The sequence below is a fragment of the Colias philodice genome, chromosome 21 (genome assembly GCF_061535455.1).
Source record: "Colias philodice isolate Cphi_HAF_F1 chromosome 21, ilColPhil1 Martin Lab GWU primary, whole genome shotgun sequence".
Taxonomy (NCBI): domain Eukaryota; kingdom Metazoa; phylum Arthropoda; class Insecta; order Lepidoptera; family Pieridae; genus Colias; species Colias philodice.
The window spans coordinates 3,532,870-3,545,839 of NC_143106.1; the positions used below are offsets into that span (position 1 = coordinate 3,532,870).

General features: G+C 33.6%; 2 protein-coding genes across 5 annotated transcripts in view; one reads left to right on the forward strand and one right to left on the reverse strand.

Moving 5' to 3' along the window:
* LOC149478770 (Fanconi anemia group J protein homolog) overlaps positions 1-12,970 on the forward strand; it is a 56,460-nt gene that overhangs the window by 35,791 nt on the left and 7,699 nt on the right. For 2 of the 4 annotated variants that reach the window (XM_089708356.1, XM_089708355.1), the window contains exons 4-9: positions 7,802-7,888; positions 9,235-9,382; positions 10,741-10,990; positions 11,318-11,542; positions 11,953-12,072; positions 12,586-12,674. In XM_089708356.1, coding sequence (XP_089564482.1) covers positions 7,802-7,888; positions 9,235-9,382; positions 10,741-10,990; positions 11,318-11,542; positions 11,953-12,072; positions 12,586-12,674 — 919 coding nt within the window. The remainder of the gene's footprint in view (positions 1-7,801; positions 7,889-9,234; positions 9,383-10,740; positions 10,991-11,317; positions 11,543-11,952; positions 12,073-12,585; positions 12,675-12,970) is intronic. The other 2 variants (XM_089708359.1, XM_089708357.1) reach the window with 2 other exon arrangements.
* LOC149478771 (fatty acid-binding protein, heart-like) lies at positions 3,125-6,696 on the reverse strand. The gene is made up of 4 exons (XM_089708368.1): positions 6,467-6,696; positions 4,911-5,080; positions 3,866-3,976; positions 3,125-3,224 (listed from the first exon to the last, which is right to left on the reverse strand). The coding sequence occupies exons 1-4, from the start codon at positions 6,594-6,596 to the stop codon at positions 3,153-3,155; spliced, it is 483 nt and encodes a 160-aa protein (XP_089564494.1). The 5' UTR covers positions 6,597-6,696; the 3' UTR covers positions 3,125-3,152.

Consider the following 12,970-nt stretch of genomic DNA (forward strand, 5'->3'; position numbering starts at 1 on the left):
GCGGGGCTCCTATTTTTGTGTAGTTAAAAAAGACACGAACCTAACCTAACCCATAGGTAACATCTGTTACCTATTTATTTTTCTAAGCTTACCTAATAATATTAATATTATTCCATATTTTACTGAATCAATCAAGAAGAATAAAAGTAGATAGATATAGCTGTACAAGTCTTTGATTGCCTATATATTTATTATTTCGCTCAAGCGTAAGTGGTGTAGTAGCTATATTTAGTTATACATATTTTGCGTACTGATCGTGTATAGTTTGGAACGTAGAAGTAAGCATCCGCGTTACAAAGTATACACGATCAGTACGCAAAATTCGTGTATATATTGTAATAACAAACTTAAAAACAGCATTACAAAGTATACACGAGCAGTTTCCTATGGTTGCGTTCTGGCTATGTATAGTTTGGAAATACGCGACGGCACAAGTTCCACAGAAGCCGGCTTTAATAACGTAAATAAATATTTATTTACGCTCTAGTTTAACTTACGTACTTATGGGTTCATAGATTTATGTGCTTTTGCAAACAAACTTTTATATTCCGTATCTAGTGGGTTTCATCTGGTAGGTTTCGGAGACAAACGCAAGATGATGTAATAAAAAATGATTTAACAAGCTTATAGGAAACGGTAAAATAAAAATCGATATGAGAGAAATAATTTAATAAATACATTATTTACAAAGAAAATACATGAAACAATTACATTAAAAAATAATGGAATTCTTCACGTTAAAAATTATTTTAAATAAGTCAAGATATTTTAACAAACATGTACCTATTATCATCCCGCTACATGCTATTGCAAAAAAAGTAGCTTGGTTTCATTTTTAAGAATAATTTATACATAATACAATATGTTATTATTTGTTATTACGAGAAGATCAATTTATTGTAATTATAACATCAACATGATAAATAGGGTAACATCGATTTTTGATAAATTATACGTCTTAAGATGCTCTACATGTATGAATAACATTAATTAAAAATCACATTCTCAAAAGCAGTATTAGAACAATAGCGTCTTTAATCAGTGATTGTACGAGAAATATCTCTGCCATACATAAAACGGGTGTATTTGCAATATTTTTTGACTCTACACTTGCTTAGTACAAGTATGAATGAAATTGACTACAAATAACATTCCCAAAAGCAGTATTAGAACAATAGCGCCTATAATCCGTCATTATTGCATGCCGATTGAACAAGAATCTCTTCCATACATAAGACGGGGTGTATTTGCAATATTTTCCAACAAAGGGCGCTTAAAAAGTGAAAACGTGACATTTCCCTTCACATTTAGGCACCTAAACCTTTTGCAAACAACATTGAGAGTTCTGCGAGTAAATGAAGGGAGGGGTCCTAAACAAAAGGTGCTAGCCCACCCTCCAGGCCTTGTCGACCTGACTTAGGGTGGGTGGCTATTGTGACCATAGGCGTGGTGAAAGTGGGACATTTTTTTTTACAAATATCTTGTAATTGTTAATCTATGTCACGGAATATAAGTGACTAATACAAATACGTAATATATGTTAGATTATACGTAACTTTAAAACATTTTGAATGAATATTGTTTTCTTTTTTGGGCTCAATATTGGTTAGAAACAGACGAGTGCAACAGTTTGTTGCATTTTATTATAACATTTCAGATAATATGTTCAGTAAATTTTGTAGTTTTATGGGATTGGGAAAACAGATTGTTTTAACACAGTAATCGTACAAGAAATTATATTAAAAAAAATCATAATATAAGTAATATTTTTTATAGTCTGTTTACAACTTATTACATATCTTTCGGTTATGATTCTGTTGGAAATTTTGTACGATAATTCTTTCGTCATTCTTAACACAATAAATAAATAAATAATCTTATGTAGGTAGGTACTACAATTATTTTTGTAATCAACTACCTATTTAACATTTTGTAATCTCACATTGCTCTGCATGTTTCTTGCAGTAAAGTAATAGGTATACTTATTAGTTTAGTATTCGAAATTTTAATTGACAACGTACGATACGGTATTAAAAGAAAAAGAATTCCAATTGGAAACTTATAGTACCATTAAGAGACACAACGGCAGTATCTTAACAATATTGAAATAGTCCTCAAACATCAGAAACGATAGCTCACGTATAGGTACTAGGTAGGGCGGTTGTGCTTTTTCGCAGCGCGTGTCACTTGACGGCGGGGCGCGGGCGCGGCGGCCGACACTGCGGGCGTCGCGATCCGGCGTCCGGGCGCCGTTGCCCCGGCAACGACACCGCGACACCACCCCGCCTCCGCGGCCCCGCACGATAAAACCACCCTTATCGTGAACGACACACGGCCCACGGTTGCTCACTTATGTACCCACCGCCACCCCACACATAAGGGTCCGCACCCCACTACATAAGACGGTACGGTCAGGCGATGTAAATAACGCGAGATAACTTCGAGAGGGTCTAATGGAATAGGGAATCGTGTTTTGGAAAGTGGCCCGGAGAGAATGTTCTGGGTTGTTAGCTATTTTGAGTGAAAGTCGATATGGGGATTACGCTGGGAATTTGATTATTCTAACGTTCACTTGATAGCGGTTAATAGTCTTCTATATTTGACTCGTAATTAAATTTCGACACGGCTTTGATGTCATCTGGTGATGAATATTAATAGATTTGCTATCTTTATTTGCGAATTGCTTTGACAAAGGTTATCATTTGTATATTCGTCGTATAACGTCTAGGAGTAAATTTTACTTTATGCTGTATTAAAGTTATAGGGATCGTGCAATATTGTTATAAACACGTCATGAAAATATTGTTCCGAAATCCGAATACAATATAATGTATCTAATGACTTTTAAAATAAAAGCAGCATACATCCCGAAAAGTGAAAACAATCGCTATTGTTACATAAATATTTATTAACTAGGTGTCAGTTGCGTATTTTTACACACATAGGTACATGTTATCTCTAATCTCTATACGATTTAATTAATCTAGTCATTTTTCTACACATCTTCAATTAATACTTAAATGCGACTTTAGTATGATGAATTTGTCTTTTAGAGACGGACTATTATAACTTATAACTTACTATGAAATAAATAAATATTACTCCTTAATATGTCCTACTTAATTACTTAATAGTTAAGTACACGAGGTGTTTTAATTTCTATCAGATCTTACTAATTCAAAATACCGCACTGCCGTTTTCTTAAACCCTTCAGCTGTTGTTGTCTGTAAGAAAATAAAAAGATGAATTCAACAAACACAAAAAATTGCACCTCTAACATCACAAACGATAGAACGCGACTATATGATAACAATTTGTTAGCACCTACCATGACTGTAGTTTAATCTTATAATATAAAAATGAATCGTAAAATGTGTTGGTAAGCGCATAACTCGAGAACGGGTGGACCGATTTCGATAATTCTTTTTTTATTATATTCCTTGAAGTACCAGGATGGTTCTTATGTAGAGAAAACATAAATATGTACCACGGGCGAAGCCGGGGCGGACCGCTAGTTTCTTATAAACTTAAATGAAGTTAGAAGTACTAAAATAATTATCATTAGAGTACCTAGGTATAGAGTATGCAAACTCACGATTTTTTTACTTTGTTTTATCATTCATTAATTTTATTATTACTTTTGAAATATAAATTGTTATCTGCTCTACTTTGTTCTCATACAAGTCTTTGATATAGAAATAAAATGATTGGTAGATATAATTGTATTTTCTCTTGTGTTCGATTTTTCGCGAGTTTACACTTTATACATTTAGAAATGGTTGCGATAAAATTAGTGATGACAGATACCTACTTTTAATAAAAAGAGAGAATCTTCATAAATAATAACAAGTAGCAAATAACTTACAGTTATCATTTTATTTGGGAAGTATTCCCGGATGTGTTTAGAAGTTCTACCATTCGCTTCCCTTTGTATGTGTATGAGTTTGTTCCCTTCCAACGTTATTATGGCACGCACCTGTAAATGAAATCAAAAGAAATATAAATATTTTTAAATTATACGATATACTTAGTGATAGTATTTTTCAGGTTTGAATTATTATAGTAGTTAGATCAGAGATGTAGTTTAAAAAGGAACGTAACTAGGAGAAACATACAATATGCAAATACTTTTCGACAAGATTGTGGAACCTGCACAAACGGAGACACAAATTATTTCCTATTATTTAACCAAAATTATACCAATATTCTTAATTTTAGAAAATACTAGCAAACCCGGCGAACTCCGTTTCGCCATCAGAGACACCTTGTCTTTGCTATAAACCTCACGGAGCCCGACACCTTTCCAACGAATGCAAAACCGTGGAAATCGTTTCGTGCGTTCTGGAGTTATAGCGTCAGGAAGGAAAATCGGACTTATTTTTATTTAGTAGAATAAGAAAAACGATAACCGATGGATTTCCTTAAATCCAGAAATATATCTTAAACTCTTATCTAATATCTTACGTTTGACATTACTTAGAATAAAGATGATTCTCATTAACATTATCAATCGTTCTGATAAATGATAACATACCTATACACATATAGACTTTTAGGTATTGTTCTATCTAGGCAATATCCAGGCAAGTAACAATTATTTTGGCACAAGAATCTATGAAAATAGTAATGATTACTTAAATTATTTTGCGAGGCGTGAAAAACATACTTTTTGCAATTAATAATAGGTACTACTTGAATAATAAGCTAACATACCAGATGCAGAAGAAGACTGCTAACTTTAGGAATTTATAATAATTCTTAAAGTTTAACAGAATAGACAGAAATAAAATTGCATTGAGTATGTTTTCCCGTAGGCAATTATGGCAATCCACCAGATTTTCTAAAACTTAATATAATAAGACGTAAAGTAGGCATAAAATCGTTTATAATTATAACTACATGTTACAAACCTTAACACCATCCGGTTTCACTTCATCAAATTCTTCGCCAGGCACGAATGTTGTGGTCGTATTTACTAGTAGTGAGTTAAAATATAATTTGTAGTTACCATCACTGTCTTTTGACAACACTTGAGATGGTTTGAGGCCCAGCGCTGCCTTTCTGGCTAGGTAACCAATACCTGGAATTTTTGTTAATCATTATTCATTAACTCTAATAATTATGTGTAAATGTACATGTAAAATCACTTAAAAGTCACTATAGAGTTTCTTGCCGGCAGTTCTCTTTAGAAATTGCTTTCCGAACCAGTGCTACATGGTAAAACCTTAAGTTGGGTAAAACTACCTATGTTATTACGATAATACGAAAGTGCTTTGAAAAGAAGTCGAATAGAATAAATACCTAATTTTTCTTTTGAATCAATTGTGACAAATGTTTATTGCTTGATCCGATTCAGGATACCTACATTACGATTTGAATACCTACTCTAAAAATTATGTAAGGTATTATATAGTTCACTAAAAACTGTAACCGCTCTCGTAAATAAATATATCTAGACTAGGGAATGCGAATCTCGTGTAATTTTTCGGGATCAATCCCGACGCATCATAAGACGAGATCCCGTTCGAGATTGACGGGATTGGGCGGCAGTGGTCAGCGACGCAACACACAACCACTCGGAGCGCAATCGGCGACAAATTAGAATCTACCATTAAAAAAGAAATGGATTTGTTTGAGTGTGGGCAAGGGGCGATTTTTGCAGTTTGCATATAATTGCTTCGCCACGCTGTTGCCAATCAGCGTTGAGGCGGAGAATGCATTCTCAGCAGTGGGGTACATTGCAAGTTGCAACGGACATTAGATGCCGTTTAGCAGATGAAAATATTAATACCCTTTGTTTTTTAAGGAGTCATTTTCAAAATCACTCTTTTTCCTAATTCCCTTGAAATAAGCTTATTGTTTTGATTACCTAATTACCTACGTTAATTTCCTTACAACCTGATTTTTATTTAGTTGGTAAGATTAAAGAATAAAGGTTTTTACTTTCTTTCGAGTAATATGTTATTTTAGTTAACCTCACTATCACAAACGAGTAGTTATTAGCTTTTTCAGTCTGAATTCAACATTTTTTTTTTAATTCCGGGATCCCGCGGGATTGATATTTCTAATCCCGCGGGATCGGGAATTTGCAATCTCGAGTCGGGATTGCATTCCCTAATCTAGACACACAAAAGATAAAAAAATGTTGCATGCATATATTTAGCTTTGCATTGTGTAAATAATAACTGAGACCCGATTATTATCATAACAATAAATTTGTTTACATTGTTACAATGATCCACTTTATTATCCCTATTTAAATAAAAAATCATTTTATACAAGTAAATATTTAATTTTCAATTACCTACATGCAAAAATAACTTTAATAATATCTATTCATTTCATCCCAACAGCACAACTTCATATATATCTTACCCTTGAATTGTTAAAATTTGTAAGTGCTCCAATTTCCAAAATTATAAAGTATAAACACTGCAAAATAAACAAATATTTAAACGAAACTCACCTAAAAATATGAGATAATCCTCAAAATTTTCAGTGGACACTAGCACATATTCTTTGTCTAAAAATTGGTCCATTATCCTGCCGACAGCGTTCCGTTTCTTTTTACAGAAATTTATTAAATTAAAATACATTGAACGCGTCACATGTGCACGATATTTCGATAATGTTTCTTATCTATGTATAGCGCGGTATCGCGGCTATCAATTTACGACAAATAATCTTGTAGTATCTATATTGATAACAAATTAAGCTTTCCCTAAATAAATAGCGCCACGCGCTCTAGTGGCGTGTGATAGCATACACATATTCTTATCTTAACCCATTGACCACCGAGCGGCCCGATCGGGCCGCGACACAATAGATTTTCTATTGTGGCTGTGATTCCGGGACTGAGGGATTAATTGGATGTATAGCATAGATCGGTCGAAAAAGTAGGAATATTAATTATAATCGTAATATCTATCAATCATCATCATCTAACAATCTAGCTGCACAACAAACGCAAAACACTTTCAAGTTGTTCTAAAATAATGAAATTAATGCCATTGCTCATCCATCCTAGTACCTTCTTTCTTTCTTCGTAAATCATTTCTGTATAAAATTTATTAATGGCAGAGTCCGAATCCTATTTCTCACACTTCCCAGGCCTTTCTTTCTTTCCAGTCATCAATCCTTTCTGCGTCCCTTTCATTATAAAAAGCCGGTAACGCATTTAAAGAGGTCTTACGTCTGCAAATGTTGATGGGCAGTGGTGGTTGCTTACCATCAAGCGACCCGATATGCTCGGATACCAACTCTTATCTTAAAAATATTAGATCAACATTTAATTAATTTCGTAGATGTTATCTAGCTTCTGTATACATACTGTGTAAATATGTATATCTAACTAGAGATAATGTCATTCATTAAAAAATCTAGTCAAATTTTATAAATTGCCTATCTTATCGATATATGCACATATTTACTTACGAGATACATTGTAAACAATAGCATTATGAAATAGTACTGATAATATCTTTGCAGTCTTCTAGGAATCTTGTTAGATTTGTACTTTAACTTATCCAGTAGGTTTCGTATTAGAACTAATATGAAATTATATCCTCTCTTTCATTTATCAGAAACATGGTTTTAATGGTTGTTTGAAAATAATCACAATTGCCTATAAATTTAGTTAAGTCATATATTTTCATTCTAATACAATATCTACAAATTAGGTAGCAGATACGACGATAATATTCCACTGCTACTAAAAAGTATATACCTAGTAATAGGTACTATTTGATTACATAATATACAATATATTTGTGACACTAATTCATAATATTTTATTTCTCAGATGATCTCAGCATTTATAGCAAACCGTCTACAAGTGAAGAAAAGCTTTCTACCTTCAAACGACTGGAACCTTGCAACAGTCCTCCAGGTACAATTTAATTACACATAGAAAAGAAACACATTCCTATTCGATATAGGTATTATCTTCTAAAACATATAAAAATATGATAATAATTGTATCAGTAGCAGCACTGTCAGATGACCGAATAATTAAAGAATTAAAAATTCTTTAATTAATTAAACCCAAAATAGACACGAAAAAAAACAAATAAGTGCACTGATTCAAAATGGCGTCGCGCAATGACAATGACGCCATTACGGGGATTGCGTCGTCGCAGGCGTTCGCTACCCCTAATGAAAGTATTGAGCCACCCGCCCTAGCCCCATTCAAGTGCAGCCACCGTGACATTTCGAAATACACTTTTTTTTTCAAGTATTTATTTTTTCTTCATCCTCGTATCTAGGCCTAACGTAATCTAAGCTAAGTGCACTCGCTGTGACTTAAACATTGACATGTCGTTTTGTTATATGTAGGTACGTGCAGTTGTATGGCTTTAATGCGTGTGCTCGTTAAAGTACTGCTTTGTGATCAACTTTACCGCGTAATTTTTCAACGTGTATGGATTGTTGGGTATAATTTTAATGTTTGTGCTCGTAAATTATTTTTGTCATTCGCTTTTTTGTTAAAGTATATTTTGATTCATATTAAGTTTGTTTGTGCAGTGCGTTTTTGCAAAAAAGTTATTTATACCATCAAAAGTAAATTTAAACGTAGAATCATTTCAATATAATATACTTAGTTACAGTGCCACAAACTTATCTGACCCGGTGGCAAAAACTGGAACTACGTGCCGCCATTTTGAAATGTCACATTTTCACAGACTTTTCATACCTTTTCATACGGAATATTTTGTTTATTTAGAAGAAAGCGACATCAGTGACACCTGTCACCGGGTCAGATAAGTTTGTGGCACTATACCTCTACATATTGCACTGTTGAAAATTTCTTGATTTTTATTTTTTTTCACATGTTTCAGTAGGGCAAGCTTATATCTACAAGTCCTATGAATCAAAATGTTACATCAATTTTTGATTAGGTATTCCATATCACACTTAGTGCAACTTAATATATGTTAAAAGTTATGTAACATCCAAAATCATACCTACCTAATGCTTAATAGATACCTACAGCGTCTTTACAGTCAAAACTTTGTTAAAAGTCTGTATTTAAAAATAATTGAAATGAAACTTCTTTAGGCGCTCTCAACGCGTAAAATTTCAAGCCGCATAGCATTACCGTCCGATCCGATTTTGGTATCTTTGAATCTTGCCAAAGAAGTTTCACTTCTGACACGTGTGCTCAGCACACACGCTCTTTTTTTAGATTTGCTGAATGGGTATTCAGCAAATCTATATAACTTTATCTATCTATAGATACCTCGACAGACTCGCCAGAACTAGTCAGTATACATAAGAAGCAGCGGCTCAGTAGTCCCGGGAGTAATAAACAGATTCCCGGGACTCCGGTCACTCCGGAGAAGAAATTACCGCCCTCCGAACCTACCACACCTCAGGATGTACGGTAAATAATTAATGATGTTTTAGACAAAGTACCTGACAAAGAAAAGCTTGTATCAAGTGTTCGTTGAAATGACCAAATGTCTTATTTTCAAGAAATAACATCGTACTATGATTTATATGTACTCAAAGAAAAGAAAAAGTATTATAAGTAGCCAATTTGATTTAAAATTTTAAAATTTTTAGCTCTCAATATCTTAATACCTAAGCTTAATACGCTTTGGTAACAATTCACTATTTAGCGTAATTAAAATGTGAGCAATTTTAAACACACAAACAAATTTTTAACCTCATCAAAGTTCCTTAAAAGGCAGAGTTATTTCATTAACTTATATGATGTTTTCATATGTGACACAATAAGTAATTGCATGTTCTCTATTTTAACAAAAGAAATCTTTTGCAAAATTTAATACTTCCACAGCTACTTGAAATATGTAAATGATATTATTGTAAACAAGCATGTGTTATGTTCACTGTAACAGTCCCCAGGCTGTGATTTACATATTGTATAAAATGTAGAGGGTAGTTTTATATTTTGATACTGAACTTTTGTTTGCATGAAGAACGTGTTAAACTTGTAATTTATGAGATGCCTTGTGTTGTTTGCATGCTCGTTTGTTTGTAGAGTTGTTTGTGTAGTGTCGTATCGTAATTGTACTAAATTAAGTATTGTTTTTTTAATTGCATGTTGTCATTTATTTTCACATTATATATAATTATTTCAAACATTGCAAGAATAACAAGCATTCCATTCTACCTTCTAATAGACCTTTGGTTTACTATGGTATAATGTATAATTTACCTGACCATTGATTTAGCTTCTTTCTTCTGGTGTAAATCATGATTCATGCTCAAAAAGAATCACATTTAAATATATCTTATTGGAAATTCTAATCATCATCTCCTGTGTAGGTATATTTATAAAATTCTTATTAGTTTTATATCCTTTGTTTATATCCAGATGAATTTTTAAACTTTCTATCTGACTTGATTATTGTCAATATAACTAAGCTTTTTCCCCCAACTCGCGTGCACTCTACAGATTCACAATATAGGTGTTTCCCTCATCAACTATTATTACCTAATTCACTCCCTTATACTTTTTTGTCCCGACCGCGACGTACAGATATCTTTTCTACAAAGTCTATATCAAAATTCATTTCATTTAAATTCATTTTTATGTACTTATACCTTTATTTTTTCCATATTTGTAATGCCTATAGCTGTGCTTACTCTTTTTCTATCCATCATTGCTAATTACGTCTTTCTTCTTTTCAATCTTAAGACACAAACACATTGTAGTATGTACGAGTTATTGTGGTAGTTAGTAGAATCGGTGACTGGCATGGGGGTTGGTTGCAGAAAACTGTACTCGCTAGTCGACAACCTGCGTGTAAGGACATCCATGATCGTTGATTGCAGCACACCAACTATATACTACGGGGCGCGGACGCACAAGCAAATACAGCAAGTGGTGAAGGAGTTCAGTCGAACTGTGTACTGGAAGCATGCGACCATGAGCGTGCTGTCCAGTAGAGAATATAGCTGTATACGCGAGTTCGATAGGAAACAGTGGGCGAGCAAGAATGACATGTGCAGGGGGTGTGTAAAGGTGCGTATTCTACAAAAAAAACCTCTGTCAGTTCATTCACATTACCTAACGCGTTTTCCCTTATAAGAAGTAGTTGTAACAAGGGCATTCGCGTCGGTATGGCGGGCTGTAAGTCACACGGCACACCGGAGAAGTATGGCATGACACTACCGCTTACTTCTTTTCTATGGGCTATCGGTAAATCCTAAAATTTTTGTGGAACAAATCGTTTGACACTCGTTATTTATCCGTCGAGTTTGACTAACGCCCACGCGACTGGGCCCCCGGTACCAGCGCTCTTTAATTGTTATTTATTATGCCACTTCTATATCACTTCTATATTTCTAGACGTATGAAGGCGTTCGTCCAGGCTCAAGCAACTGCCAATACTACGACAACAGAAAAGCGCTAAACCACAAGACATTAGCCCCAGTGTTCGACTTGGAAGATATAGTAATGGCGGGGGAGCAGCTAAAAGCTTGTCCGTATTATGCAGCAAGAGAATTAGCAAATGCAGCCAATATTGTGTTCTGTCCTTATAATTATTTGATTGAACCTAGTATTAGGGAAAGTGTGAGTATACCTAATAAATTAATAATGTAATACAAATTCTAAAAATGTAATAAAAATTATTTTGTGCTATTATGATTGTAGGTGTTGGTGAGAGAGAAAGTTTTAACCTTCTTATAATGAAAAACATATATAAATTGTAGTCATGCCTATCGATTTTATCACTTTCAACTAACATTGTTACTTACATTAAAACATTGCAGGTCTTTAAGTTGAAAAATAATTTATTATAATTACATTCTGAAAATGTGAAGTCCTGCAATGTTATTTTAATAAAATTTTTTTTTGTAATATTTGTAATGATCGTGGAAATTTACTTAGTCCGATTTTCTTGTAACCAACGAGGCAACGAAATAAAAGACTTCATAATTCAACGATTACACTTTTTTACCAAAAATTTTTTATATTTCCAGATGCAAATAAACGTAACGGACAATATAATAATAATCGACGAAGCGCACAACATTGAAGACGTGTGTCGGGACGCGGCTACGTTCACTGTGAAACGGGCACAGATTGGGGCTGCTATTTTGGTAATTTTATTATTTCATTCTAAATTTGTAACAGTATTAAAGTCTAAACATTATCATTCAGTATAAAATATAGGTTCCATAGGTCAATAGCTAACCACAAAAAAATTTACAACTCTAAACTCGACGTCCTATAAAATAAAATTTAGCCAAAATTACAATGAAATCTTAATAAATAATATTCGAAAACATATCATCAGGGCATCCATCCCATCTTTCCTTGAACTGTCACAAGAATATCACGGAACGCTATAAAAATATTTATCTTGAATTAAAATAATTATCCATGAAAACAAGTTTCATTTTTTCAGCTATGCGATAATTCTTAAAATTACACAACAATTTACATACAACAAGTGACAAGACTTTTTTTATAGAATCAGTATAATCAAAAACAGAGGATCTTTCAGATAACCACTTAACCAGATTCTAGGTTTCTCTATATAAATACGCAGTAAATAAATACTCAATGGGTTATTTCCTCGTGTATTTTTGTTTAAAATATGCTTATCCTAGGAGCTGCAAAAGATGGCAGAATATAAGTATCAAGACTCAATGGGCTCCATCGAGTATTTGGCGAAAATTCTCTCCAATTGGGATCAGTGGTAAGTGTTGTAAACTTTCGCTTCCTTTCCTATCCTATTCCTACTAATAATATTATAAATTCGAAAGTTTGTGAAGATGGATGTATGTGTATGTGTAGGTGTATGGTTATTACTCTTTCTCGTAAAAACTACTGAACCGATTACAATACATGAAATTGAACTTAGCACTCATATATAGGGTAACTAGGATAGATTTTATCCCTGATATCCCACGGAAACGGGAACTATGCGGGTTTTTCTTTAAAAACGCGGTCGAAGCCGCGGGCGGAAAGCTAGTTTATTATTACTAGGACAAC